Source organism: Gopherus flavomarginatus, chromosome 8, assembly GCF_025201925.1.
Source record: "Gopherus flavomarginatus isolate rGopFla2 chromosome 8, rGopFla2.mat.asm, whole genome shotgun sequence".
NCBI lineage: Eukaryota > Metazoa > Chordata > Testudines > Testudinidae > Gopherus > Gopherus flavomarginatus.
In genome coordinates this window covers 114,253,394-114,281,225 of record NC_066624.1, presented here as the reverse complement: position 1 = coordinate 114,281,225, position 27,832 = coordinate 114,253,394, and the positions used below count along the sequence as shown (strand labels likewise).

At 55.2% G+C, this 27,832-nt stretch overlaps 1 protein-coding gene across 10 annotated transcripts in view; it reads left to right on the top strand.

Moving 5' to 3' along the window:
• XXYLT1 (xyloside xylosyltransferase 1) overlaps positions 1-27,832 on the top strand; it is a 103,193-nt gene that overhangs the window by 1,993 nt on the left and 73,368 nt on the right. For 2 of the 10 annotated variants that reach the window (XM_050963934.1, XM_050963935.1), the window contains one exon: positions 26,609-26,756. In XM_050963934.1, the coding sequence (XP_050819891.1) occupies positions 26,609-26,756 (148 nt within the window). The other 8 variants (XM_050963943.1, XM_050963940.1, XM_050963944.1 and 5 more) reach the window with 8 other exon arrangements.

Below are 27,832 nucleotides of genomic sequence, written 5' to 3'. Positions count from 1 at the left end.
CCACCTCTCTGCCAGGGTCGAGCTGCAGATTCCTCCACCCCTGGGACTGCTCCTGCAATCCCCCGGGGGACCCTGTTACTGCAAAGTCCTTCTCACTGGGCACACACTCCCAGGGGTTAATCACCCCTTCGTTTTACTGCTCCCCAGTCACTTACTGCAGGAAGCGCCGTCCACGGGGTGCAGTATCTCCCGCCGCTGCCACCAGTTATCACGGAGTATGGGGAGTCCAGTCCTGCACCCCTCTTCCTGGGACCCACAGTGACTTTTAGCCAGCCAGTAAAACAGAAGGTTTATTGGACAACAGGAACATAGGTTACAGCAGAGCTTGCAGGCACAGTCAGGACCCCTCCACCGAGTCCTTCTGGGCTTTCAGGGTGCTTGGATCCTAGCTAGGATACCCTGAATTCTGCCCACACAGCCCCAAGCCCAAACTCAAACTGCTTCCCTCCTGTCATTCCCTTCCTTTGTCCCCTTCCCGGGCAAAGGTGTTGACCTTTCCCCTCCCTTACCTAGCTCAGGTATCGTCCATCCCCTAAAGTCCTCCCCTGCTCTCCCATTCCCCACACAGACAGCCCCTTCTCCATCACACTTGAATGCCAGCTAACACCGGGACCATACGCAGCTAGACTTTGTCATGCAATGATACCAGATTATGTGCTACATGCATGGCGTGGTAAAGTGTCCTACCATGGAGGATGGAATAAGGCTGCCATGCCCAGAAACCTCCTGCAAAGGCTCTTGGAGTACCTCCAGGAGAGCTTCATGGAGATGTCCCTGGAGGATTTCCGCTCCATCCCCAGACATGTTAACAAACTTTTCCAATAGCTGTACTGGCCGCGAATGCATCCCAAGTCCTCAGGGCAAATCAATCATTACAAAACGCTTGCTTTTAAACCATGTTTTATATTTACAAAGGTACACTCACCAGAGGTCGCTTCCATGGCTTCACTGTCTGGGCTAGTGGCTTGGGAGGGCTGGGAGGTTAATTCCGTCTGGGTGAGAAAAAGCTCCTGGCTGTTGGGGCTAATGGAGTGCTGTGTGCTCTCTGCAAGTTTGTCCTCCTCTTCCTCCTCATCTTCCCCGTCCACAGAATCCTCAGGCTTGGCTAAGATTACCTCCACCTCGGAATCCACGGACAGGGGTGGGGTAGTGATGGCGGACCCTCCTAGAATTGCATGCAGCTCAGCGTAGAAGTGGCATGTTTTCGGCCCTGCCCCAGACCGTCTGTTTGCTTCTTTGGTTTTCTGGTAGACTTGTCTGAGCTCCTTAACATTCACACGGCACTGTACTGAGTCCCTGGTGTGGCCTCTCTGCATCATGGACATTTTTGCAAATGTTTTTTCATTTTCTCGTTTGGAATGGAGTTCTGTTAGCACGGAATCTTCTCCACATATAGCGATCAGATCCAGTACCTCCCGTGCGGTCCCTGCTGGAGCTCTTTTCGATTCTCAGACTGCATAGTTACCTGTGCTGGTGAGCTCTGCGTGGTCACCTGTGCTGATCAGAGCTCCACGCTGGGCAAACAGGAAATGAAATTCAAAAGTTCGCGGGGCTTTTCCTGTCTACCCGGCCAGTGAATCCAACTCCAGATTGCTGTCCAGAGTGGTCACAATGGTGCACTGTGGGATAGCTCCCAGAGGCCAATACCGTCGAATTGCAGCCACACTAACCTTAATCCGAAATGGCAATACCGATTTGAGCGCTACTCCCCTCGTCGGGGAGGAGTACAGATATCGATATTAAGAGTCCTTTATATCTGTATAAAGGGCTTTGTTGTGTGGACGAGTGCAGGGTTAATTCGGTTTAACGCTGCTAAATTTGGTATAAACGCGTACTGGTGACCAGGACACAGAGGAGTCTTCTCCTGAGTCCCAGCCAGGGAGTGCGTGGGCTCCTATCCCTTGGCTTTTTATTCATGTAACTCTGGAATTTCATGTTATCCTTATAAACGTTGAGTCTCCCTTTTAAATCCTGTAGTACTCTGGTCTCATGTGGCTGTGAGTTTGTCATAAACAGATAGTTAAGGGTTAATGTCTCTTTTACCTGTAAAGGGTTAAGAAGCTCAGTTAACCTGGCCGACACCTGACCAGAGGACCAATAAGGGACAAGATACTTTCAGATCTTGATGGAGGGAAGCCTTTGTTTGTGTTCTTTGTTTTGGTGGTTGTTCGCTGTTGGGACTAAGAGGGACCAGACATCAATCCAGGCTCTCCAAATCTTTCTGAATCAGTCTCTCATGTTTCAAACTTGTAAATAATTAGCCAGGCAAGGCGTGTTAGTCTTATTTTTGTTTCCTCCACTTGTAAATGTTTCTTTTTGCTGGAAGGATTTTACCTCTGTTTGCTGTAACTTTGAACCTAAGGCTAGGGGAGGCCCCTCTGGTCTATAGGAATCTGATTGCCCTGTAAAGCATTTTCCATCCTGATTTTACAGAGATAATTTTTACCTTTTTCTTTCTTTAATTAAAAGCTTTCTTTTTAAGAACCTGATTGATTTTTCCTTGTTTTAAGATCCAAGGGGATTGGATCTGGACTCACCAGGGATTGGTGGGGGAAAGGAGGGGGATGGTAAATTTCCCCTTGTGTTAAGATCCAAGGGGATTGGATCTGGACTCACCAGGGAATTGGTGAAGTCCCTCAAGGCAACCCAGGGAGGGGACGAAGTTTTGGGGGAACAGAGAGTGCCCCAGACACTGGAATTCTGGGTGGTGGAAGTGTTACCAGAGCTAAGCTAGTAATTAGGCTTAGAAGTGTCCATGCAGGTCCCCACATCTGTACCCTAAAGTTCAGAGTAAGGAAAGAAACCTTGACATGGTGAGCAGCGGTTGGATTTTTTTTTAGGAACCAAAAGTCAGTGGGATTTTTTTTTCTCTCCTTTCTAGCTGCTTGGAAAGCAGCCTGAGGGCAGAGGTGTTAAGTTTTTTAAAAGGGTCTTTGTTAAGAGGAGGCTTCTGTGAGCAAGCAGCCAGCAAAAGGAATTTACAAGCTGAATTGTTTTCTTTCTTTCTACCTAAGGCCTTTCCCCAGCCCTGCCTCCCTCTAGGTCCCCAGGTGAGTTCCCCAGCAGCCAGGCCTGTCTCTCTCTCCAGTCAGTGAGACTGCTCAGCTTCCGGCTGCCCTGGCCGCCTTATAAGGCCCAGTTGCTCAGTTTGAGGCATGGCCCCAGCCACAGCCACTTCCGCCAATCAGCTGGGGTTTGCTCCCTTCTGCAGCCCAGCCCCAGCCCTCTGCAGGGCTTTTCCAACCCCTTCCGGGCCGGAGCGGGTGTTCACCCAGCTACAGGCACCTGGCATTGGCCACTGTCGGAAGACAGGACACTGGGCTAGATGGACCTTGGGTCTGACCCCAGTGTGACCATTCTTATGTTCTTAACCCTCTTTAGTTTATGAACATCCTTCCTGAATTGTGGACATTAGAACTGGACATAATATTCCAGCAGGGTTCTCACCAGTACCAAATACGAGGTAAAATAACTTCTCTATTCCTACTCCAGATTCCCTTGTTTATGCGTCCAAGGATCGCATTAGCTCTTTTGGTCACACTGGGAATTCATGTCTAGCTGATTTCAACCCCCCTCCCTCCCAAGTCTTTGTCAGAGGTAGCTTCCAAGGATAGACCCCTCCCCCCCCATCCAGTAAGCATGGCCTACATTCATTATTCCTAGCTGTGGACATTTACCGTAGCCGTATTAAATACCATCAGTGACGATTTTGTTTTCTTCCAGGCCATTGATAAAAATGGTAAATTGTGCAGGGTCAGGCACTGATCCCCAGGGGACCCTGCTAGAAACATGCCCACACCTCAGAGCTTTGATAGGCACCCGTGGTGCATGCAGGCTGCTGAGCAGCACAGACCCTGGGGTCGCTGACTTTGCACTGGGTGTTCTTATTGCTTCCACACTCAATTCGACTGATCCAGCTCATGTGCTGTGCTCGCCTCCTGTGAGGCTGGCTCCAGGTAGCGTCATGTGTCACTTGGCCCATCCTTAGAGAGTGAAAACCTGGCAGTTGTGTGAGAAATGCCAGTGCAGAGGCAGACAAGCCTGAAAGGCTGAGCTCGTGGAGAGGAGTTTGAAATGTAGCTAGAGAAACCTTTAAAAAGCCAGGTAAAAGCTTAGCAAACAGGGAAGGGTCAAAGAGAACTCAGAGGGGAACCAGGCAGGGACAATAGCTACTCCTGGGGGCATTCTGCGCCAAAAATTAAAAATTCTGCGCACAATATTTTAAAATTCTGCAAATTTTATTTGTAAAAATAGCACTATATAATTACACCAATTTCAATTATTTTGATAATTTATTTCAAAATACCTGTCAGCAAGTATGTCTGTAACAAGGCAGTCATACACAAAAACTCCTCCAGGAGTAGAGAGTTAAAGAAACTCCTGTGACATCTCAGTTCCTGTTTCTCTGCCCCTTCCCCACTAATCCAGACATTCACACCCCGCCGCCCCCAGAGCCCAGCCACAGCCCCCGACCCAGACACTTGCAGACCCTACTTCCCAGAGCCCAGCCATGGCCCCCTTACCCCCCATGCAGACACTCGCAAACCCTATCCTCCTAGAGCCCAGGGATCCAGAGGGAGAAACAGCCTCATACTGGGTCCCAGGCTTGCAGGGAGTTTCCTGGATGCTGGCACCTTCTTCCTTCAGGGTGTGCTGGGATCTGCAAGTGCTGGGGACCCTCCAGTTTCTTCCCCTGGTCTTGTCTTCTGTTTGCGACCTAGGCTGTTTCCCTAGTGGCCACCGACATCTCTGCAGCCCATTTCTGTTCGGAAAAAAGGAAATTCTGTACAGACAACATTAATTTCTGTAAAATTCTGCATTGGGCAGTCGTGCAGAATTTCCCCCAGGAGTAAATAGCATCAGGCAGTAGGGACTGCGCCTAATTAGTCATGGCCATAAAGGCACAGGAGAGAAAAATGAAGCTAGCAGAAAAGGTTTAAAGATGAGCCGACATTCGTGCAGGCCGGGGGTTCACAGGAGCAAGGTGTGGCCCTGCCCTCACACTGGCACTACTGGGTCGCTCGACGTCTCAGGCTGGAAGCTCTTCGGGGCAGGGCCTGTGCACCCGGCCCAGCGGGGTCCCTGTTCTCCGGCGTGAGACCTGGAATCCCTTGGCTGGCAGTCGCAGAGGCTGTGAGTACCACGTGAGGCCCAGGACCAGATCAGCAGCCTGCACTGGATGGGGTGTCAGACACGCAGACGTGGGAGAAGTTCCCCGGGACACCAGGTTGCTGGGAAGGTGCCATCCTTGCTGCCCAGCAGCAGGTGGCACTGGTGCACTGTGAGGCTGCACAGCAGAGCTGCAGGGCAGCCAGAAAGGAGCCAGAGGAGTTTATTGCAAAATGTCTCGGTGGCTGAGTAGAAGGACCTTGCGAGTGCCAGGCCTCTCCCCTCCAGCTGCTTCTTCCAGTGCCCTGGCTCTGCTCTATTTTTGGAGGTTTTGCTGGATTTTTATTGTTTGTTTCTGTTGAATGGTCTGGAGGGCGAGCGTTTCCTGCCGCCCCCGTGCTGCCAGCTCTGCCCTGTCGCCAGGATACCGATGACGATGCTGCTTTCTCCACAGCGCCGCGCTCTCATTCTGGAGCTGCAGGGCTGGTGTCCCGTCCCCGTCAGCGTGCAGCTCCCTCGGCTTCAGTCCAGCTGGGCGTCTCTGCTGCACACCTGTGTCTGCCGCTTGGTGGTCAGCCAGAGCCTGCTCCACACCCTCGCTCGGCTGCCCTGCCAGTGGCTGATGCCTGTGTTGTGCTGACTCTCGGTGCAAATGCAGGGCAGCACAAGCAAAAAGGGTTCTTGTTTGGCTCTCTCTGGCTGCGTTCTGTGCCAGGGCGGGCGGGAGACTGGGCAGCTGGCCCTGTGGGTGCAGGCAGCTGTTTGGTGAGAGTTAGGATTATGCCTGGGCATGTTATGAGCTGGGACCCATGGATATGCCCACGCTGGTGGGAGTGGCACTGCCTTTCTCCCTTTCCTGTCCCCTGCTTGTCCCCTTCCACTCTCTAACCCCGTTCCACCTCAAATCGGCTGCCCCATTTCACCCTCCACCTTTATCCCTCCCGTCCTGATAGTTTGCCCACCGTGGGCTGCACCACCGTGTGCAGTGTCAGTGCGTCCCTCCAGCGGAGGGCGAGGCGGGCGTCGGCAGCCCACGCATGCCCTGCCCTGGTTGGGGAGCTCATTTCCAAACCGCAGTGGTGAGGGGACAGTGTCAGTGGCACAAATGGCCAATCCTAGCCAGGGCAGGTGGAAAAGGGATGCCAGAGCATTGGGGCTGGGCGGCATATGCCAAGCCCAGGCCCTGTCCTCGAAGGAAGGTACACGGAGCCCAGGAGCGACAGCCTGCTGTTGAAGTGACCGTATCATCCTGCATCCCGTCCCACCATCACCCTAGAGCAGCCATGGCTGAGACCAGCTGTGTTCCCATTGGATGTGCTTATTGTGCGCTGCAGCCAATCGGAGGTGGTTTCTGCATTCCCAGCAGGTGTGATTGGTCCTTGCTACTGACTCGGCCAAAGCGCTTTTCCCGTGACTCAGTGAGTCAGGATCTGACCCTGGGCAAACCCCCTTCGCAGAGCAGAGCTCTGCAGCATCCAGAGGAGGGTGCTGTTCACTCAGGAAGCAGGGGCTGGCAAAGACCCTGCCAGCTCCATCCTCTGAGCACCCCAAAGGCCGTTAGCAGCTCCACTGGTACCAGGGATTCCTGTCTGGTCTCGCCATCCCAGAACCCGGCCGGCTTCCTACCACACTGCCATTCACCAACAGCACTTGCTGCTCGGTTTAAACTAAATCCCTTCTGGCCTAGGAGCAGCCCCCTCTCCCTTGGCGTTTGAGAGTGTGGCCTGTCTGGGATCCAGCGGCTCTAGTGAAACCCAAGTCTCGTGGCCAGCATGCTGCCAGCCGTAGGGTGCTCTGAAGCCAGACGTGTATTACATGAACAGCACGTGTGTGTGAGCACGATAGCTCTGCACACGCCACTGCCCACAAGTTTACATATGGGCTACTGGACACTGATCAGTTAATTGTGGTAACCACCCCTATTATTCTTCTGCCTGCTGGCAAATCGTGCTCCCCGGTGATCTCAGAGGCCAGACCCAAACTGGGCAGATCTGCCCCATCCAGAGTGTCCATGTGTGAAATTAAAGTGCAATGCCCATATGCTCTATGACTCCAGCCCTGCATCCCTTACTAGTGCACCCAGGGGGGCGGGGGGGCAGGTTTGTTTCATTCACCTCTGCATTGCAGTTAGTTGTCTTCGCCAGCTGTCAGTTCGGTTCGGCAGGTCCCTTCCCCAGCTGGGATTGTGATAGCAGACACCCTGTGCCGTGGGCCAAGTTCTCACTGGATGTTTCTTATCATGAGACCGGCTAGCATCCTTCAGGGAGTGCTGCCTGCTGATGGGTTAGCAGAGCTTTATTTGAGAAGAAAAAGCTGATGTGAAAGCTGCAGAGCGGTGCTTGTCTTTGTCTCCTCCCGGCAGTTCTGTGCAGAGGGGCAGACATGCACCTGTGTTGGACTTAACAATGACCCAATGAACCATTCCCACGTCTTGTAATCAGTTACCTATTTTCTAATTGCCAGAGCTATTTTTGCTTTAAAACAGAGCTTGTTCTCCAAGCCTATCACAGAGAAGCATCATTGTGGTCCTACGTTTGTTACCAGCTGTGCTGCTTGCTGGCTTCTCAGCCTTGGGCAGATAACTTCCTCTCTCTCACCTTTACTTTTCCCATCTGTAACATGTGGATAATAACTTCCTTACTGCAGAGATCAGCACTGTACCAGAGTGGAGCATTCTCTGCCTCCTCCTGTGGGCTGGTCCTGCAGCGAAGCTATGCCGATCTGTCTGTAGTGCTAGGTTTATGCCATCGCTGCGAAGCTAATTGGCAGAGGGGGTGGGAGAAGAGCTGGGATAAAGTAGAAATGGAAGCTGTTTTTTAGTGGGAGTGCATAGAAAGGGTCTCTTCTCTGTGTGGGTGGTATGTTTATTAAAAGCTGTTTGCACAGGAAACCCACAGCTACACTTTCCTCGAGTCCTAAATGAACTCAGTCGGATTTTGCACCAGGGATTTACTGAACGCTGCAGCACAGACAAATAATGAAATACAAAACTACAGCAGATGAACTTGCTGCGCCCAAATCTGTGCTGAGGAGAGGGAAAAGGGCCCTTGAAAGATCAGCATAGCTCCTCTGGGGGAGAAACCCCTCTAGCTGCGTTCTGCGGTGCAGAAGTGCCCGTGGTAATTAAAAGCACATGCCAAATGCAGTTATTTTCCCATCTGTTTTTGGCAATGCTCCTTGTGACAGCTGGAGCTTCAGAGTCTGTTTTCCAGTAGTTTTGCCCATTGCTGTTTGGCATTGCGTGCGTTTCCAGGGCAGCTGGAATCCACACGGTCCCCTCTGCTGCATCTGTCCCAGCTCAGTGCTGATGAGCCCAGGAAGGGAGACCCCAGGCGGTGCTGTAGGGCTCCAGAGGAGGCAGACCCCAGGCCCTAACTATGGTCTGTGGCAGATGTAACCGGGCTGGAGGCAGTAAGGCCGGTGTGCTGGTGGGGGAGCACATCTGCCCTTCGAGACCCGCCTGGCAGCTCCCCTCTGGCTGGACCCTGCAGAACGCTGCTTTAGACACAGCGGGGCAGGGCGGAGCTGGGATGCTGTGAGGCTGGGCTGCTGTGTTACAGCTGAGCCTGGGGCCCCGCTGCGCATGGAGCTGTACATGCAGAGTGAGGGATGCCCGTCTGAGGAGCTCACCGCCTAGAGTAAGGAGGGGGAAGGGAGTGTGACGCAGGGCTTGACTTCACAGCACAGCTGACCCGGGCTCCTAGTCGAGGTCTGTCCCTAACCCAGCTCCCATCCACACCCAAAGCTCTCACCTGGGCTAGCTGGCCCCTCCAGGGCTGATAACCTGGCCACTTGGCAGTGAAGACATGGCTAGCCACTCCAGGCTGGTGGTTCTCCAGAGAACCAGGCCCTGTCCTCGAAGGAAGGTACACGGAGCCCAGGAGCGACAGCCTTCTGTTGAAGTGACCGTGTCGTCCTGCATCCCATCCCACCGTCACCCTAGAGCAGCCATGGCTGAGACCAGCTGTGTTCCCGTTGGATGTGCTTATTGTGCGCTTCCCACAATTCCCCCTTCCCTCGCTGCGTCCGAACTCTTCCCACGTGCCCCCTTTCCTCAGTGAACACGGACAAGTTCTCTCTGTTAGCTGGGAAAATGTCTGAGTGGCTCAGCTTTCCACAGTGCGAGGAGCCCTGGGGAGTCCTAGCAACACAGCGGGGGCCATGCAGCCCACGTGAGGACACGCTACACGGGTGGGCTGCTCACCCCTGGGCGAGGCTAACCCATTGCTCAGACCCGGTGCCATTGGCCGAGTTACCTCAGCAGGGCGGCCCCAGGCAGGTTCCAGGCAGCATGGCAGTGTGCCCCGGGCAGAGCCGGGGTTTGTGTTGTGTTATCCTCTGGGATCAGCCAGAAAGCCAGGGTGAGGGTCGTGCAGCGCAGCTGGAGCAGTTGAGGCGAAGTGCCCAGGCCATTCAGCACAGAGGAGAGCATGGCCAGAGCATGGGGACACCAGCCACGTAACATCATCTGTGGCCAAAGGTCCCTGCTGGTCCCTGCCCCCTCTCCAGCCCCCCGCTTCCTCCCAACCTGCTCCTGCCAGTCTCAGTTCCTCTGGGCCCTGGAGCCTCTCTTTGCTGAGCCCCAGGAGTGAGGGTGCTGTGACCCCAGCCTCTTCTCCCCCACACCCCATTGCAGCTTATCCTTCACACTCAGCTCTCTGGGGTTCCTGCCGCACGCCCAGCCAGCTCCCCTGTGGAGAGCTGTGTGTGAACGTGACACGTCCTCCTCATTCAGGAGCTGCACATGGGTCTGGCAGGCGAGAGGGCACCTTGTTTCTGTTAGAACAGAGTCCCAGACGTTATAGATGGAGGAGACATGAACCCCCACTCCCCCAGCAGAAGGGATTCCTCCCTGCTGGTTCAGAGTGTGCTGGGCATTCCCATTAAGCCACCCAAGCCGGGAGCGTGCACCATTTCTCGGGGGTCTGGAGCGTTCGCTGTCAAGGTGATGCCCTGGGGGTCAGTATCCGCCGACGCCTGGCAGTCGAGATGGAGAGAGGCCATACTTCTGCCTGTGCTGAAATACGGGTTCCGAGGGCAGAGGGGGAATGTCACACGCACAGCGAAGAACTCGGGACTGTCCCAGTGAGAGGTGCCGCTGGCCTGTACATTCCTCGCTGCAGAATCATAGAATCGGAATATCAGGGTTGGACAGGACCTCAGAAGGTCATCTAGTCCCACCCGCTGCTCAAAGCCGGACCAGTCCCCAACTAAGTCATCCCAGCCAGGGCTTTGTCAAGCCTGGCCTTAAAAACCTCTAAGGAAGGAGATTCCACCACCTCCCTAGGTAACCCATTCCAGTGCTTCACCACCCTCCTAGTGAAATAGTTTTTCCTAATATCCAACCTAGACCTCCCCCACTGCAACTTGAGACCATTAATCCTTGTTCTGTCGTCTGCCATCACTGAGAACAGCCTCGTTCCATCCTCTTTGGACCCCCTTTCAGGTAGTTGAAGGCTGCTATCAAATCCCCGCTCTTCTCTTCTGCAGACTGAATAACCCCAGTTCTCTCAGCCTCTCCTCATAAACCATGTGCTCCAGCCCCCTGATCATTTTCGTTGCCTTCTGCTGGATTCTTTCCAATTTGTCCAAATCCCTTCTGTAGTGGGAGGACCAAAACTGGACACAATACTCCAGATATGGCCTCACCAATGCCGAATAGAGGGGAATGATCACATCCCTCGATCTGCTGGCAATGCTCCTCCTACTGCAGCCCAATATGCCATTGGCTTGTTGACAGCAAGGGCACACTGCTGACTCATATCCAGCTTCTCGTCCACTGTAACCCCCAGGTCCTTTTCTGCAGAACTGCTGCCTAGCCACTCGATCGCCAGGCTGTAGCAGTGCATGGGATTCTTCCGTCCTAAGTGCAGGACTCTACATTTGTCCTTTTTGAACCTCAGATTTCTTTTGTCCCAATCTTTCAATTTGTCTAGGTCACTCTGGACCCTATCCCTATCCTCCAGTGTATCTACCTCTCCCCCAGCGTAGTTTCATCCTCGAACTTGCTGAGGGTTCCATCCATCCCATCATCCAGATCATTAATGAAGATGATGAACAAAACCGGCCCCAGGACGACCCCCGGGGGCACTCCGCTTGATACCAGCTGCCAACTAGACATGGAGTGGTTGATCACTACCCTTTGAGCCCAACGATTTGTCCAGCTTTGTATCCATCCAATCCATACTTATTTAACTTGCTGGCAAGAATACCGTGAGAGACCATATCAAAAGCTTTCCTAAAGCTAAGGTGTATCACGTCCACTGCTTTCCCCAGAGTCAGTTATCTCATCATAGAAGGCAATTGGGTTGGTCAGGCATGACTTGCCCAGTGACTCCTCATCACTCCCCTTGTCACGCCCAATTCCTCTGCAGCCTGGGCCGCCCGCGTCCCCTCTCCTGCCGAGGGAGGCTGCTGGGGGTGCGATGTTACTCATAACTCAGGCCCTCAGTGCTCATTCCCCCTCAAACGCTTGTGGAGAGTTTTCCTGCCTCCCTCCTCTGCTGATCTTTGTGCAGCCAGGCTTTGCCATTTAGGGCTAGAGCTCAGGCCTGGTCCCACTGTTGGCAATGGGGCAGGATGAATAGATGTTAAGGCCAGAAAGGGGGGACCCTTACAGTCAGTCTGATCCCTGCTTCCCATGGGCCAGAGAACCCCCCAGGCCTGGCCTCCTGGTTGAGCATGGGTAACGACTGCAAGTGATGGAGAATCCACCACGTCACTGGTTAATTGGGCTCATTGTGAAACAACCTGTCCCTCACTGGGACTCTAACCGTGTCTGTGGCAATGTCTGCAGCTGGCCAGCCTCTCCAGGACCCTTCTGCTCCTGCAGCCCTGGTGCTGTGTGTCTGACTGACTCACGAGCGCCCTCTCTAGGTCAGGGCTGTGGACGTTGGTTCCTTGGATGATGGTACTCTGACCTCGCTGAAAATGGGAGTGTGGGGTGTCACCGGATGTCCCGAGGCTCCTGGTGCTGGTGCCATTAGCTCTAGAATGAGAGCGAGTTGTCTGGAGCGAGATGCTGATGTGCTGCGTCTTCCCTGGCTATCATAGAACCCCCGTGCCCACGGCCTGGACAGCCCCGTGCACAGAGATCAGGTGGCCACAAAACCGGGCTCTCTGGGCTGTGAGAGCCTGCCTGGGGCAGTAAATGCTCTGAGGAAGGGGAACGTGGATAAAGGATTTCTCCGTTGTTTGTGCAGCATCTCTGAGTTAGCGATGTTGTGCAGAGGAGTCCGGTGAGATGATGGCAGAGGGTCGTGGAGCTGATGTGGCCTCCCTTGCAGTGCATACTGGACCTTGCCTTCCCCGTCGCTCCCCATCCATGGAGGCCCTTCTGTGCATTGGGGATCCCTTCACCTGACGTACCTGCTTTGCTAATGCTGGCTCAGCTCCCCGCTTTGGGAGCCCTGGCAGCGGGCTGTGCAGTGTTGAGCACCACACCCTCAAAGCATGATCAGAGAGACCTAGTTGCTGCAGTTCTCTGGGGCACCAGCCGTGGCTGGCTCTGTTGTGGTGCATTTGTGTTTCTGTGGCACTGGTCACCCCACACCTGGACGTCCTGGCCCATCCCGTCTCTGTGGGTGGGAGACGCTCCATGGAGGGCTCCTCCCACCGGTGAAGGGTTCTTTGACCCAGCCCGTCTGAGTATGAGGGGAGTTGCAGACGCCAGTGGGAGGCTCTGCCAGCACCAGCCTGAAGTGGACCCATCTGTCCTCGCATTGGCCCTGTGTCCCGGGCCACTTGAACCCGCTTTTATTCCTCTTGCTCTGTTTCTGGCCAAGCTCTGCTGCTGGTTTCCACACCTCTGAATGCAGCAGCCACCACCCCGGTGCATGGCGCTGGGTGGTCTTGGCTTGTTTTGACAGAGCGTGAGCCCTGAGGGGAGCAGAATTCCCTTTTCTACCCAGGTCCTGTGCACCTGGCCCCCGGCTCGGCACGCAGAGGCGTTTATCAGGGACTGCCCAGAGCATGATTTGCTAGCGTAGCGGTGCGGTGGAAGCGCTGCTGCTGGCTTTATTAATGACGAAGAAGTGGCTGTAAAGGGGCAGAGGTAACGTGAGGCACTAACTCAGAGAGCAGCAGCTTCCCCCCGCGTCTCGGGCACAGTGAGCCTGCGCAGGGCCAGGCAGTGGCTCCCAGGCAGGCGGGAGCAGCCCAGGGCTGATGGTGATCTCTGGGTTGGTGGGATTGCCTCAGGCAGGGCTGAATTGTGATCGCAGCCCCATAGGCACGCCCCGTTATCACGTCTCCCCCTCCCCCAGCCTGACCCTCTCAGAACATAGATCATGTGCTCTTGGGGGCTGGCGTTCGCTGGGGGCTCTGATGCGGGGGGGTTCTCGAGCTGCTGCTCCATAATGAACGTTTGAGACCAGGGCTCTTGCAACCCGTGAATGTCTGCTTGATAGCGCCCCTCCCTGGCCTGGGCTGTAACTGCAGCTCAGAGCCAGACGGGGATTACGGTAGGCGCTCCTGGTTCCAAGCAGGTGCACAGACCAGGAGAGCTCTCCTTGCCCCAGCCCACCCTCCCTAGCACCGCCTGGGAAGTTTCCTGTGTGTGGTTCTATTGGAGACCTTCTTCAGCCTTGTGCTGGTTGGTGGGATCTGCGCTCTGACGCCCAGCCCACGGCTGCATCTCAGGCCTCTGCTGTGCTGGGCGCTAAGGTGTGACACCGGCTCCCCCCAGCTGTTTGGCTGGAGCCTTTCATCCCTCTCTCCTCTGCGCAACACCACTTCGTTCCTCTAGCTCTTCGCTGCCCTCCCGGTCTGGGCCAGCTCAGTGCCCTCTGCAGCCCCCTGAGTTTCTTCCACTCGCGTTTGATTTCCCAGCCGCTCCCGTGTGTCTGCTTCATTCATTTCAGCAGCAGCAGCAGCAGCTTTTATACCCAATGGTCAATGGCATTAGTTGAACCAATTATTCCTTCCCCTCCCCCCCCTTTAGAATCCCAACCCCTCCTCCTTTGGGAACGTGACTGCCCGAAGCGGACTGGTCGCTGACCTGGTCTGTATGGGACCTGGTGGCCTGGAGCAGGGCTGTCCCCCATTCCTGGGGCCCTTGCAGAGGCCAAGTGGGAGGCGAGGGTCCCGGTTTAATGGCACCCGTGCCCCGAGAGAGAAGAGCAGAAAGAAAAGCGAGTTGCTCTGTTTTCCCAGTGCTGGAAGGTTCTCAGAGTGCCTGGAAACGTCCCAGCCTGCTCACGACTCAGGCTCATTGCCCATATGTGTGCGCAGCCCAGCCGCATGCCTCCTCTCACATTCACTGGTGGAACCCCACGGCCCTCATGTTCCTAATAGCACGGTCCTGCTCAGGCCAGTCTGGTTCCTGAGTTGCTCTGGCCATCTGGAGTCATAGCCATGACGTTGTGAGGTGCCACGCTGCACCTCCCCAGAGAAAGCGCCTGCTGGCACGTGCGGGAGTTCCTTCCCGTGGCCCTCTGAAGCACAGGTCAGCCCCCTCCCGCTCTTGCTGCCGGGATGCTGGTGCTCCCGTTGACAGTAGCAGCCCTTGTCCTGGCGCCAGGGCAGAGGGGACGAGCTCCTTGGCAGGGATGTTCCCTGCTGCTGTGCTTGCCCCATAGCAAGACAGCAGTAGCCTCACTGCACCGCGGCCTCCGCCCTCTTCCAGCACGTGTGGGAATCCGAGCCCTGCAGAGCAGGTGTGTTGGGTGCTCTGAGATAAACGTGGTTGAAACGTGAGAGTCCTCTGTGCATCTCGATATTACCGGGGTGGAGAGAGAGCTCCCTTCCCCTTGGCCTTGCCATTATCTGCGCAGGGAGACGGTCCATGGTTATTGCTCAAAAGGTGTTAAGTGCTGTCTGCAGCAGCGCCTCAGAAGGGCTTTTATGCTGGTCATGTCACCCAAACTGTGGCTAATAATAGACTCTCCTCCCAGACGCATTTAACTGCTTCGCTTCGCTTTGTGCATCTCTCCTGCTTTCCTCGCCACTGGATCCAAGGGGGAAATCACTGACTTCTAGATGCACCCTCCTCTGCGCTGGCACAGACAGGTTGCCCTGAAGGCAGGGTGATGGGCACTTTATCAGGGCTCACTAAATACAGTACTTGATCTTGGACGTGTCTTTGGTGGCCGAGGAGAGTGCTCATGGGAGTCTGTCTGTCTGCCGTGGAGGAGGGTGTCCCTGGCAGGATGCTGGGGGGACGGGGGAGAATGTGGGCAGAGCCATGAGTCAGGACGATGATCCTAGCAGCCGCGCTTTGAATGGATGAGAGGGGGCAGGGTGACTGGGAATGTTCCCTCTAATTTTTCCCATGCATGTGCCCAATGAATTTTGTTATGTGCACCAATATGGAGGTGGTGTGTGGCGGGGGTGGGGCTGAGGGGTTTGGAGTGTGGGAGGGGGCTCAGGGCTGAAGCAGAGAGTTGGAGTGCGGGGGATGGTGTGGGCTCTGGCTAGGGGTGCACGCTCTGGGGTGGGGACAGAGATGAGCAGTTTGGCGTGTGGGAGGGGGCTCAGGGCTAGGGCAGAGGGGTGGGGAAGCTGTGCAGGCTCTGGCTAGGGGTGCACGCTCTGGGGTGGGGACAGAGATGAGCAGTTTGGGGTGGGAGAGGGGGCTCAGGGCTGGGACAGGGGGATTGGGGTGTGGGGAGGTGAGGGCTCCGGCTGGATGTGTGGGCTCTGGGGTGGGGACAGAGATGAGCGGTTTGGGATGTGGGAGGGGGCTCAGGGCTGGGACAGGGGGATTGGGGTGTGGGGAGGTGAGGGCTCCAGCTGGAGGTGTGGGCTCTGGGGTGGGGACAGAGATGAGCGGTTTAGGGTGTAGGAGGGGGCTCAGGGCTGGGACAGGGGGTTTGGGGTGTGGGGAGGTGAGGGCTCCGGCTGGATGTGTGGGCTCTGGGGTGGGGACAGAGATGAGCGGTTTGGGATGTGGGAGGGGGCTCAGGGCTGGGACAGGGGGATTGGGGTGTGGGGAGGTGAGGGCTCCAGCGGTATGTGTGGGCTCTGGGATGGGGACAGAGATGAGCGGTTTAGGGTGTAGGAGGGGGCTCAGGGCTGGGACAGGGGGTTTGGGGTGTGGGGAGGTGAGGGCTCCAGCGGTATGTGTGGGCTCTGGGGTGGGGACAGAGATGAGGGGTTCAGGGCATGGGTGGGGCCTCAGAACTGGGGCAGAGGGTTGGAATGGGGGTGCTGAGGGCTCCGGCTGGTGGTGTGGGCTCTGGGGCGGGGCTGGGGATGAGGGGTTTGGGGTGCAGGAGCGGACTCAGGGCTGGGGCAGAGGGTTGGAATGGGGGCGGTGAGGGCTCCGGCTGGTGGTATGGGCTCTGGGGTGGGGCCGGGGATGAGGGGTTTGGGGTGCAGGAGGGGACTCAGAGCTGGGGCAGAGGGATTGGGGTGCAGTTGGGGGTGTGGGCTCTGGGATGGGATGAGGGGTGCATGGTGGAGGAGGGGGCAGAGGTTTGGGGTCCAGGAGCGGGGAGGACTCCAGCTGGGGGTGTGGGCTGGGATGAGGAGTTTGGGGTGCAGTCTGCCCCGGGGCTGCGGTGGGAAGAGAGTGCTCCCTGCAGCTCTCTCTCCCTGCAGCAGCACCTGGCCTGGGGGGAAGGGGCGCTTCTCCATGCCGCAGCCGTGAGCGCCTGCATGGCCCTTGATAGGCTGCTGCGCAGCCACGCAGCTGAGAGGAAACGCTGGTGGCAGGCGATGCATATGGGCACTGCTCCGGTTTCACTGGTGTCCAGGCAGCGTGGGACGTTCCAAGGCAAATCGGAGCTGTGAAGTGTTTGCTTTTTTTTGACATTCTCGAGGGCTCCAGGTGGCACCAGCTGCTGAGGATCAGCCTCTCACCTCCCGTGCAGCCTTTGCAAGGTACTGTGTCCTTGCAAGCTCGGTGGGACAGGAAAGGAGAGCTTGCACGCATCGAGCGCTCCTCCAGCCTCACAGATAACAGCGTCTCCGAGGGGCTAGAACAAGCCATTCCACCACCCCAGCTGTCACTTCCCTCCCTGCAGTTGCCTGTTTTGCCTTGGGTCCCTCACAACGTAGAGATTCAGCGATCTGCCTTTCCTACGTTCTCCCTGGCCCGAGTGATGTTTCCTTGTCAGAAATCAGCCTCAGCCCCAGGCTGCATCTTGCTTTGCAGGAGATTTGAAGCTCTGCCTTGTTGTTGAGGCGCAGGGCTTAGTGCCAGAGATCTGAGTTCTCCTCCGAGCTCTGCCAGGCTCCCTGTGTGAGCTCCGCAAGCCACGTTAACGCTCTGGGCATGAGCCATCCTGGCGAAATGGAGCGGATAGCGCAGGGCCTGGCAAGGCTGAACGGAGTGGTTGGAAAACTTCAGCTGGCAAGTGGTAGAGAAGTGCAGTGTTAGAATAAAGTAAGTGCAGTGTTATTTAATTAATGCCTCTTCAGAGCTGGAAAATAACGCCTCGTTTTCCATTAGGCCAGAGGTGGGCAAACTTTTTGGTCTGAGGGCAGCATCGAGTTTTGTAAATTGTCTAGAGGACCCGTTGGGGAGGGGGTCGTGTCCCAGCCCCACCTCCTATCTATCCCCCCCAGTCCACTCGGACTCCCATACAACCCCTCCCCCCACTCGTTCACTGACATCCACTCCAGGACCCCTGCCCTATCCACATACTCCCTCTCCCTGTAGCCTGACCACCCCTGGACCCCCGTCGTCCCATCCAACCCCTCCTCTCATTCCTGACGGCTCCCCCGGGACCCCTGCCCCATCCAACCATCCCTTATCCCTGTCCCCTGACTTCCCTCCCCCACCGCCCCATCTAACCCCCCTCTCCTTCATGACTGTCCCCCCTTCGCCAGAACCCCTGCCCCTGACTGCTCCCTGCTGCCCCATCCACCCCCCCCCCTTCCTGACTGCCCCCCGGAACCCCTGCCCCCGTTCAACCTCCTGTTCCCTCCTCCTGACCACCATCCACACCCCCGACCCCTGACCTCCACCTCAAGCTCCCCTGCCCTCTATCCAACCCCCTCTGCTCCATGCCCCCTTACCACGCTGCCTGGAGCACTGGTGGCTTTCAGCAGTAAAGCCGCACCGCCCAGCTGGAGCCAGCCACGCCACCGCCATGCAGCATAGAGACTGGGTCAGGGCCGGCTCTGCAGCCATGCTGCCCCAGGAGCTCACAGCCCCACCGCCCAGAGCATCGCGCCGGCAGCGGAGTGAGCGAGCTGAGGCCGCAGGGGAAGGGGGCCAGCAGGGGAGGGGCCGAGGGTAGCCTCCTGTGCCAGGACCTCGGGGGCTGGGCAGAACGGTCCTGCAGGCCATAGTTTGCCCACCTCTGCATTAGGCAAAGGGATTTGTTTCCCTGTAGTGAATGGGATGTGCTGAGCAATCGCCTGCCCTTCTGTTGCATTTTCACCTGTAGATCTCAAAGCACTTCACGGAGATTGATGAACTCTAATCTCTGTTTTGCAGATAGGCACAGCATAGGGTACATAATACAGTGAGTCTCTGGTCAGACCTGAAATAGAACCCAGATCCTCTGGCTCACAGTCCTCTGCCCTAACCACTGGGAAATGCTGCCTCTTTGGAAGTGCTGCATTTTACTCCAGTGTAGACAGAAGCAGTGCATGCTTCCTCCACCCCAGCCTGCCAGTGTGAGGCGCCCTGAGCTTTAAGGACTGTTTCTATGGGGATGGGATGGGTCATTTCATCGCTGGCCTCTCTGCTGAGATGGCTAGAAAGGGGACACATAGTGCCTCTTGGGGTGTTGCTTTTGTGAACCCTGGGAACTGCGCTGAGACTCTGCATGGACCATCAAACAGCTGTTAGAGGGTGATGTCTTTGGTGTCTGCCATCAGAGCCGCAAGCTAGAGAGAAAAGCCCCGGCTGCCCCTGCCCAACCCTGTCGGTCATCGGGTGCCCCCCCAGGTGTGGAACATAGTGGACATTAACTCCGTTGCTGCTTTCATTTGTCCACTTACTGGTTTTGCACCTCGACTCGCTGGTCGTGCCAGAGCATGGGTCTTGGTGGTGCAGCACGTCTGCTGCGCTGCGCAGAATTCAGAGGAGTATGTTTAATGGGAGTGAAATTCACCCCCTGCTAAACATCGGGGAGTTTCGCCCATGCATAAGGCCTGAATTTGCCCATTGTTTTTATAGGTCCTGTACAAATGGCTTTTTTTGTTATTTATTTCTCGATAATAATGGCAGCCTTGTTTTTTCAAGGCTAGTATGTGGAATCCATGGACTTCTCACGTTGGGAGCGGGCCCTGAGCAAGGCATAAAGTCGTGACGCTCCAGGACAGTTCATGTAGAAGCTCCCTGCTGCTGCCTGAAGTCCTGTGGTCTGAAACCACGGACAAGAGGGATTTACTGCCCAGCGCTGCAGAATTATCTCACATCAGCTCCCTGCGCCTGCAGTTCATGGCTGCGATGACTTCGTGCTTTCAGAGCGTGCCCTGATTAGTTAGTGTTTAGTTCACTTCAGTGCTTCTCATTGCTAATAATCTTGTTAACAGAGGGAGCAAGGGAACATGCTGCTTCCATCCGCAGTCATTGTCATTGCTCTGGTGGCTGGTGAGCTGCTGCAGGACAGTCTCTGTTCACAGTAAGTAGGGACTGACAAACCCATAATGAGACTGCCTGAGAACTCCTCCAGCTCACGTCCGTACCTTCCAAGCCCCAGGTCATTCCCCATCCAGTGTCTCCGGTGCTTTGTCCAGCCCAAGTAAATGTCTCCTGTTCTTCCGCCACGTGATGGGGAGACTGTGCTGGTTTAGCAGCTCTCGCCTTTCTCTTGGGGACAGAGGGAAGCAGAGAGGCCACAAGGGGATGATTCGCCTGCTCTTGTCCACCTGGCCTGTGTCAGCTGCAGGGCAGGGGCTGTCTCTAGGGGCTGGCACAATGGGCTCCTGGTCTGCTGGGGTCTCTAAAAGACACAGCACATCACGAATAGGGAGAAGAGCGGCCGTGCTGGTGCTCTGCTGAGACTGGTGCAGCAGCAGCAGCTTCTCACTCCTGGGTCGCTAGCGCTCAGGTATGAGGGACAAGCCACCGGCCCCAGGAGTCAATGGGGGGTTGGCGCTGACTGCACTGAGACCAGGATGCTGCTGTGAATGCATATTGTTCCGGTGAGCAGCCAGGGGGAGGCGGCCCGGCAGGCGCGTGCTCTGCCAGTGGGATGTACGCGCGGCAGGGGGGCTCTCTGCCAGTGGGAGGTACGCCCAGCGGGAGTGCTCTCTGCCAGCGGGACGTATGCCCGGCGGGCGTGCTCTCTGCCAGCGGGACGTATGCCCGGCGGGGGCTCTCTGCCAGCGGGACATACACCCAGCGGGCATGCTCTCTGCCAGTGGGAGGTACGCCCAGCAGGGGGGCTCTCTGCCAGCAGGACATAAGCCCGGCGGGAGCTCTCTGCCAGCGGGACGTATGCCCGGTGGGCGTGCTCTTTGCCAGCAGGACGTATGCCCGGTGGGCGTACTCTCTGCCAGCGGGACATACGCCCGGCGGGGGCTCTCTGCCAGCGGGACATACGCCCGGCGGGGGCTCTCTGCCAGCGGGACATACACCCAGCGGGCGTGCTCTCTGCCAGTGGGAGGTACGCCCAGCAGGGGGGCTCTCTGCCAGCAGGACATAAGCCCGGCGGGCGTGCTCTCTGCCAGCAGGACATAAGCCCGGCGGGCGTGCTCTCTGCCAGCGGGAGGTACGCCCGGCGGGCGTGCTCTCTGCCAGCGGGAGGTACGCGCAGTGGGCACGGTCTGCCAGCGGGACGTACGCCCGGTGGGGTCTGATGGTGGTGCTGCACGGGAAAGGGCTAGTGGGGAGGAGACCTGGCAGAGATTTCTCCCCTGTCATTGTCCAGGGATGGAGTATGAAATAGGCTATGGGCCTGACCCCCAGCCCCGGGATCCCCTGGAGGACAGGGGGTCTCTGCCACTGCAGAACTCTAGCCCTGCTGCGTGGCCGCCACCACTAGCCTTTCGATTTGGTTGGGCTCATGGGCGTGCCCCTTGGAAGTGCAGTAAGGGACAGGGGGGGTTCTCCTGCTCCCCTGCTGGCTGGACCTGAGGGTGCTGCTGGTGTCCCCTCTGGCGGCTGTGTTCCTCCATGCCATGAGCATGGCGGGGGGAGCATCCCCGGTGCCTCCCCTTATTCCTGCCCCCCCGGTATATAATGTCGCTCTGGCTGTACCTTTCAGGGCGCATCCTGCCCCCTCTCCTGTCCCTGGGGAGAGCCCCGACCGTGCAGCGCCGTCCCACCCTTCAGGGCATCCACGCTGCGTGCTGCAGAGCTGATCTCTACAGGGGAAGCCTCGGCCTTCCCTTTGTTCAGTGACACAGTAACGCGCCGCCCAAGTGACAGCTTCCAAAAGCGTCACCCCTCCTGTCTCCCAGCCTGGCGCGGCCCAAGCAGTGCCCAGGCCGGAGCAGAGTCATTCTGTTCCGCCTGCTGTGCTGCTGCCTGTGGACTGAGGCAGGGCCCAGCCCACTGCACTCTTCTGCCAGGAGACACCCCCCTCCCCGGCGCAGACAGCGGGGGCGCTCTCCCTTCCCGGGCGCGGACGCGTGTCAGCTGCAGGGCTCAGGAAGGGATTAGTTCTCCCACGGCACCACCGCCAGAGTCAGCACTGCACCGTGCCTGGGGGATGGCAGCAGCTCTGCTCAGGACAGCAGGTCTCATGGGTGGGCCATCGCTTTGATCTGCTGTGGCAGGCCCAGGCCCCAGTCTGTTCCGTGCACGAGTGAGCAGAGAGAGCTGCTTGTGGCAGCACGTTGCCCTGACATGCTGCCTCATCTCACGGGCCAGGTGTCACGTCCTTCCATTGCCCAGGTCACAGGGCTGGGCCACCTGGAGCTCTCGGTGAAGCTGTGACATTGGGGCTGTCATAAACAGATAGCTAAGGGTTAATGTCTCTTTCACCTGGAAAGAAGTAACCTGAAACACCTGACCAGAGGACCAATCAGGAAACAAGACTTTTTAAAATCTGGGGGGAGGGAAGTTTGTGTCTGAGTTCTTGGTCTTGTGCCTAACTCTCTCTCTGTTTCCTGCCTTTCTAATCTTCTGTTTCCCAGTTGTAAGTACAAAAAAGATAAGACAGTGATTTATATGTTTTTTTATTTTGTATTTACATGTGTGTAGTTGCTGGAGTGCTTTGAATTGTATTCTTTTTGAATAAGGCTGTTTATTCAATATTTCTTTTAAGCAATTGACCCTGTATTTGTCACCTTAATACAGAGAGACCATTTTTATGTATTTTTTCTTTCTTTTTACATAAAGTTTTCTTTTAAGACCTGTTGGAGTTTTTCTTTAGTGGGGAACTCCAGGGAATTGAGTCTGTGCTCACCAGGGAATTGGTGGGAGGAAGAAGTCAGGGGGAAATCTGTGTGTGTTAGATTTACTAGCCTGACTTTGCATACCCTCTGGGTGAAGAGGGAAGTACTTCTGTTTCCAGGACTGGAAATAGAGAGGGTGGAATCCCTCTGTTTAGATTCACGGAGCTTGCTTCTGTGTATCTCTCCAGGAACCCAGGGAGGAAACACCTGGAGGGGGGAAGGGAAATAGTTTATTTCCCTTTGTTGTGAGACTCAAGGGATTTGAGTCTTGGGGTCCCCAGGGAAGGTTTTTGGGGGGACCAGAGTGCCCCAAAACACTCTAATTTTTTGGGTGGTGGCAGCTTTACCAGGTCCAAGCTGGTAACTAAGCTTGGAGGTTTTCATGCTAACCCCCATATTTTGGACGCTAAGGTCCAAATCTGGGAATAGGTTATGACAGGGGCTGTCTGCAGCCACGCTGCCACTGTAACCCTGTGAGAGCCAGGGACCCCTCTCCCAGAGCAGAGTGGGTATCCAGGGCAGGGCTGGAGTAACTGAGCAAGGCTTGGGCATAGCCAGGTGCTAATTAGGTCAGGAGGGCCCTGTGGATCTTGGCTTGGTGTGGGAAGTGCTGCACCCAGGAGAATGGCAGCATGGTTTGAGATTCAGGGGCAGCTTCACACTTGTCCCTTCCTGCTCCTCCACTCTCATCTGGTTTTCCTCTAGTTCATAACAAACGTGTTTCCTGCTAGAGTCGGGGTGAGATCACTTGGGTAACCAGCAACAACTTCGGCTTGTCATAAAGAACCGAGGGTTTTCAGCCTTCAGACCTCTCAGAAATGATGGAGACTGTTGTAAAGCAGGTGGTCCCTTCTTGTGGCTCTAATGCCCTCCCTAAATAGACTCAGAACTCTGTTAGCCAGAGCAGTGCACTTGGGACGGAAGAATCCCATGCACTGCTACAGACTAGGTACCAAGTGGCTAGGCAGCAGTTCTGCAGAAAAGGACCTAGGGGTTACAGTGGACGAGAAACTGGATATGAGTCGACAGTGTGTCCTTGTTGCCAAGAAGGCTAACGGCATTTTGGGTTGTATAAGTAGGGGCATTGCCTGCAGATCGAGGGACGTGATTATTCCCCTCTATTTGGCATTAGTGAGGCCTCATCTGGAGTACTGTGTCCAGTTTTGGGCCCCACACTACAAGAATGATGTGGAAAAATTGGAAAGAGTCCTGCGGAGGGCAACAAAAGTGATTGGAGAGCTGGAGCACATAACTTATGAGGAGAGGCTGAGGGAACTGGGATTGTTTAGTCTGCAGAAGGGAAGAATGAGGGGGGATTTGATAACTGCTTTCAACTACCTGAAGGGGTTTCCAAAGAGGATGGATCTAGACTGTTCTCAGTGGTGGCACATGACAGAACAAGGAGCAATGGTCTCAAGTTGCAGTGGGGGAGGTTTAGGTTGGATATTAGGAAAAACTTTTTCACTCAGAGAGTGGTGAAACACTGGAATGGATTACCTAGGGAGGTGGTGGAATCTCCTTCCTTAGAGGTGTTTAAGTCAGGCTTGATGAAACCCTGGCTGGGATGATTTAGTTGGGGATTGATCCTGCTTAGAGCAGGGGGTTGGACTAGATGACCTCCTGAGGTCCTTTCCAACCCTAATATTCTGTGATTCTATGATTCTCTGTGTAGACACAGGGACTAGAGTATACTCTGCACAAGGAACATGACCTGTGGCTGGCAGCTGTTGTCCACCACACGTCATTTTCCTAATGTAGACAGTGTCTGAGAAGTCTTGATGTATGTCTGACAAGGCTTGGAGAGGGGAATGCTGCTAGGGTGGCCAGATGTCCCGATTTTATAGGGACAGTCCCGATTTTTGGGTCTTTTTCTTATATAGGCTCCTATTACCCCCCACCCCGTCCCAACTTTTCACATTTGCTGTCTGGTCGCCGTAAATGCTGCTAAGATCCCTGCCCTGGAGGAGATCAAGGAGAAGTTGGTACCCTATTAACAGATCACTTTCTTCTGTCTTTAGGCAGCAATGTTGCCAGCCTGTGATTTGAGTTCCCTATTGGCTGTTCATTGGTAACATCCACAGTCAAGGTAAAACTTCAACTTCGAGATAAAACCAGATGACAGGGAGGGAAGGTCCTTATGCAGAGCTAAACCTTGCTGCTCTTCCCTGACATCACTGTTATATAACAGGTCTTGCGGAAGAGTAGAAGATGGTGGTGTCAGTTACTGCGTTTCCCGGGTATCAGAGACTTTTCCCTTTTATGGATGAATTACCTCTTGGTTTGATGGATTGAAGTAAAACCCGCCAATCAGTTTGAGGCTTGGTCTCTGAGTCTAGTTTAGAATTTGCAGCTCTTCTAGTGATGATGTGTTGGTGAGACAATAATGTGTGGGAAATAAGAGCCACGGAGTACTGACCCTTTGTGCTCTCTGGATTTGGCTGCGTTTAGCGTTACTGAAGAGCCAGTGTCCGGGTAGAACTTTTCCAGCAGAATACAATGTGACCTTGATTCTCCAGGCCTCAGAGATCCCAAACTCTCTTACCAGCCACAGGGTCATGTTCCTGATGTCTGTTAATTACCCTGAACATTCCATTGGGTATCTGGCATGACTCAGTAACCCATAGTATTGCATTTGGGTAATGAACATTGAACTGCATAGAAGTTACTGTGTGTCAACTTAGGTTGCATCTCAAAATAAATTAGGGGCTTGTAAAATGTCAGTAGCTACTGGCTGATGAAGTACATCTGGGAACACATGATCCTCTTGGCACAGCCCCTTCGTTAGCCCTCGTTTGTTTAGTCTCTAGCCTCTCAGAGGGCAGTACAGCATGTGGGTGCATTGGTGTTTTGTTTTTCTGTAGCTCATGAAAATAACCAGATTTTATTTTTGCATCTGTTTAATTATGTCATGTGTCACCAGCAAGACGGTTTTTAAACAGCATGTGTTCGAAAGAGGTCTCGACACAGCAGGATGCCACAGAGCATCATGGGAGTCCAAGTGTTCCGGGCTGAAATGGTATTTACAAGTGGCAGGCCACAGCGTTGTCTGTGCAGGGCTCACAATCTCCCTGCATGTCCAGCCACAGAAACCAGCCCTGGGACTGGAAGGGGAGAGTGCAGTGTCTATGACATGATGTGTTCAATCCAGTATTAAACCAGCCTCTGCTCTGCACCATAGCAGCAAACAGATACTCAAGGTGGGTTTGTGGCACTGATGTCCTGGGCCCCTCTGAAGCGCTAGCAGAAAGCAGTTATTTTTGTTTCTTTCAATGCACCGTGCAGCGGCTGCACACCTTGGCCTCGTGAGTGCCCAAGCCCTGCCAGCAAACTAGCGCGCAGCAGGAGAGTCTGTCATACGGGGTCATGGAGATATAAAGCGTACTGAGAGATCAGCCTGGAAAAAGTGAGGTGTTACCTTTGATCTGGGTGGGAATTGTTCTCATGGATGATGGTGGTGGGTGTTTATTAGCATTTATGGGGTGTGCCCTCCATGTGCTAGATACGGTGCAAACATAGACGGAGACAGAGTCCCTGGTGCAGAGAACTTGCAGGTGAGGGTGTGCAAATAACACCTTGTGGGATCAGGCCCCTGCTGATCACCTGTGGCTACAGTGAGATCTCCCGAGGTGACAGTTTCAGGTCCCTAACCACTGACGTCGATGGGAGTTTTGCCACTGGCTTAAATATGAGCAGGTCCGGGCCATTGGCCCATAGCACGTTCTCACTGCATCCGCAGCGGTGTTAGAAACCCTAGGAAGCTGCCTGTGCCACAGGCTCTGACCGCCTACTAGCGCAGTTATTGGACCCTCTGTTATTTGCTGGTTAGTGTGCAGTGGCCCGTCCTTCCCTGCGTGAAGTCTTGTGCTGAAATGTTCGAGAAGGACGCTGGGCTTGTGATCAAAGCATTGGGCTGGGGCTCCGGGGATCTGGGTTCAGCTCCTGGCCCTGCCCCAGGTTACCTCTGTGGCCTTTGGCAAATCACTTAATTGCTGTGTGCCTCAGTTTCCCCATCTGAACAATGGCGATAAACTGTCCCTTGCCCTATCTGATCTATTTAAATTATAAACTCCTTGGGTCAGGGTCGCTTATTGTATGTGTGCAGTGCCCAGCCCAGAGGGGGCTCTGAGCACAACTGGAGTCCAACGAAATAATCTACATGGTTCAGTATTAAGCACCAGCGAATGTGCCCAGCACGTGGGCGGGTATCATCTGCTGCGCACACTGAGCCAAGTGGTGGTTTGTGTCTCCCCCCCAGGTAATATTCCATGACGTGGACATGCTGACAGAACAGCTGTTTCCAGTAGTTGAGGCCATGCAGAAACACTTCAGTGCTGGGTCCGGGTCCTACTACAGCGATTCCATCTTCTTCCTGTCGGTGGCCATGCACCGCATCATGCCCACAGGTGAGCGTTCCAGGACAGCGGCGAGGATGTGTGTGTGTTCAGAGCGCGGGTGATTTTGCGGGTTGAGTCAGCATGTCAGGACGCTGCTGTGTTATGTCTGAGTCTCCTTAGTGTGCCTGGAGCTCACTGAAAGAAACTGAAGTAAAGTAGTCGAACAGCCCTGAGCTGCAAAGAAGTACAGAGCAGGAGGCTGCCCTGGCTCCATCTCTGCTTCCGACAATATCTCAAACTCTCCAGCTGTGTTAACTTCCTGCTTTTCCATCCCCTGCCCTTGGCTGGCGAGCAGATGGGGACACAGCACATTTGTGGTAGCTGATGGCCCCTGTCTGGCTGGCTCCATGTGAGCAGACGCTGGGAGCAGAGCAAGGTATTGATTAGTGCATTCCTTTCCCATCAGAAATCTCTGTTGATTGATGGTCATTGATTTTGTCTTTATCTGCCCTTATCATGCCTCACTCTCTGCATTATTGTGGAACCAGGGGACAGCAATAAATCTACAGAAAAACAAAGCAGCCTTGGAAAAGAGGCTTGGCTCAGTTAGCTGCAGCCTTTTCCTTCCTCTGCAGCCTGTGGGTAGTTCTCCTGGGACCCATTTTCTCTGTAGGCTCAGCCTGTAACTCGCTGTGTCCCTGCTCTGTCCTCCCTTTCTGCTAAGACTCCTGTTCCTCTCAGCAGGGGCCGGACCTGGGAGAGTGGCTGAGTTGTTGACGCATTAATGAATGTTTGGGTCAGAATTTGATGATCACAGACCATGTGGGTGTTTTGGGGCCTTCACAGCATTTTGCATCCCTGATTCAGCAAGGTACCTGCATGTGAGGAGCCCACTGGCTTCAGGGAGGCTGCTGTCCCCTCGCAGTTCAGCACACATGGCAGTGCTCTGCTGAGCTGGGCCATTAGGCTGCGTTTGCCTATGGTGGGGAGTGCACTGCAGTGGTTAGAACAGGGGGCTGGGAATCAACATTCGCATCGGTGACAGGAAAGGCCTGTTAGGTCGTCTAGCCCAACTGCCTGCCAGTGCGGGGTGGTCCTGGCTAGCCAGTGTTCCCAGGGACAGAGCTCCCAGGGCTTCTCATGGG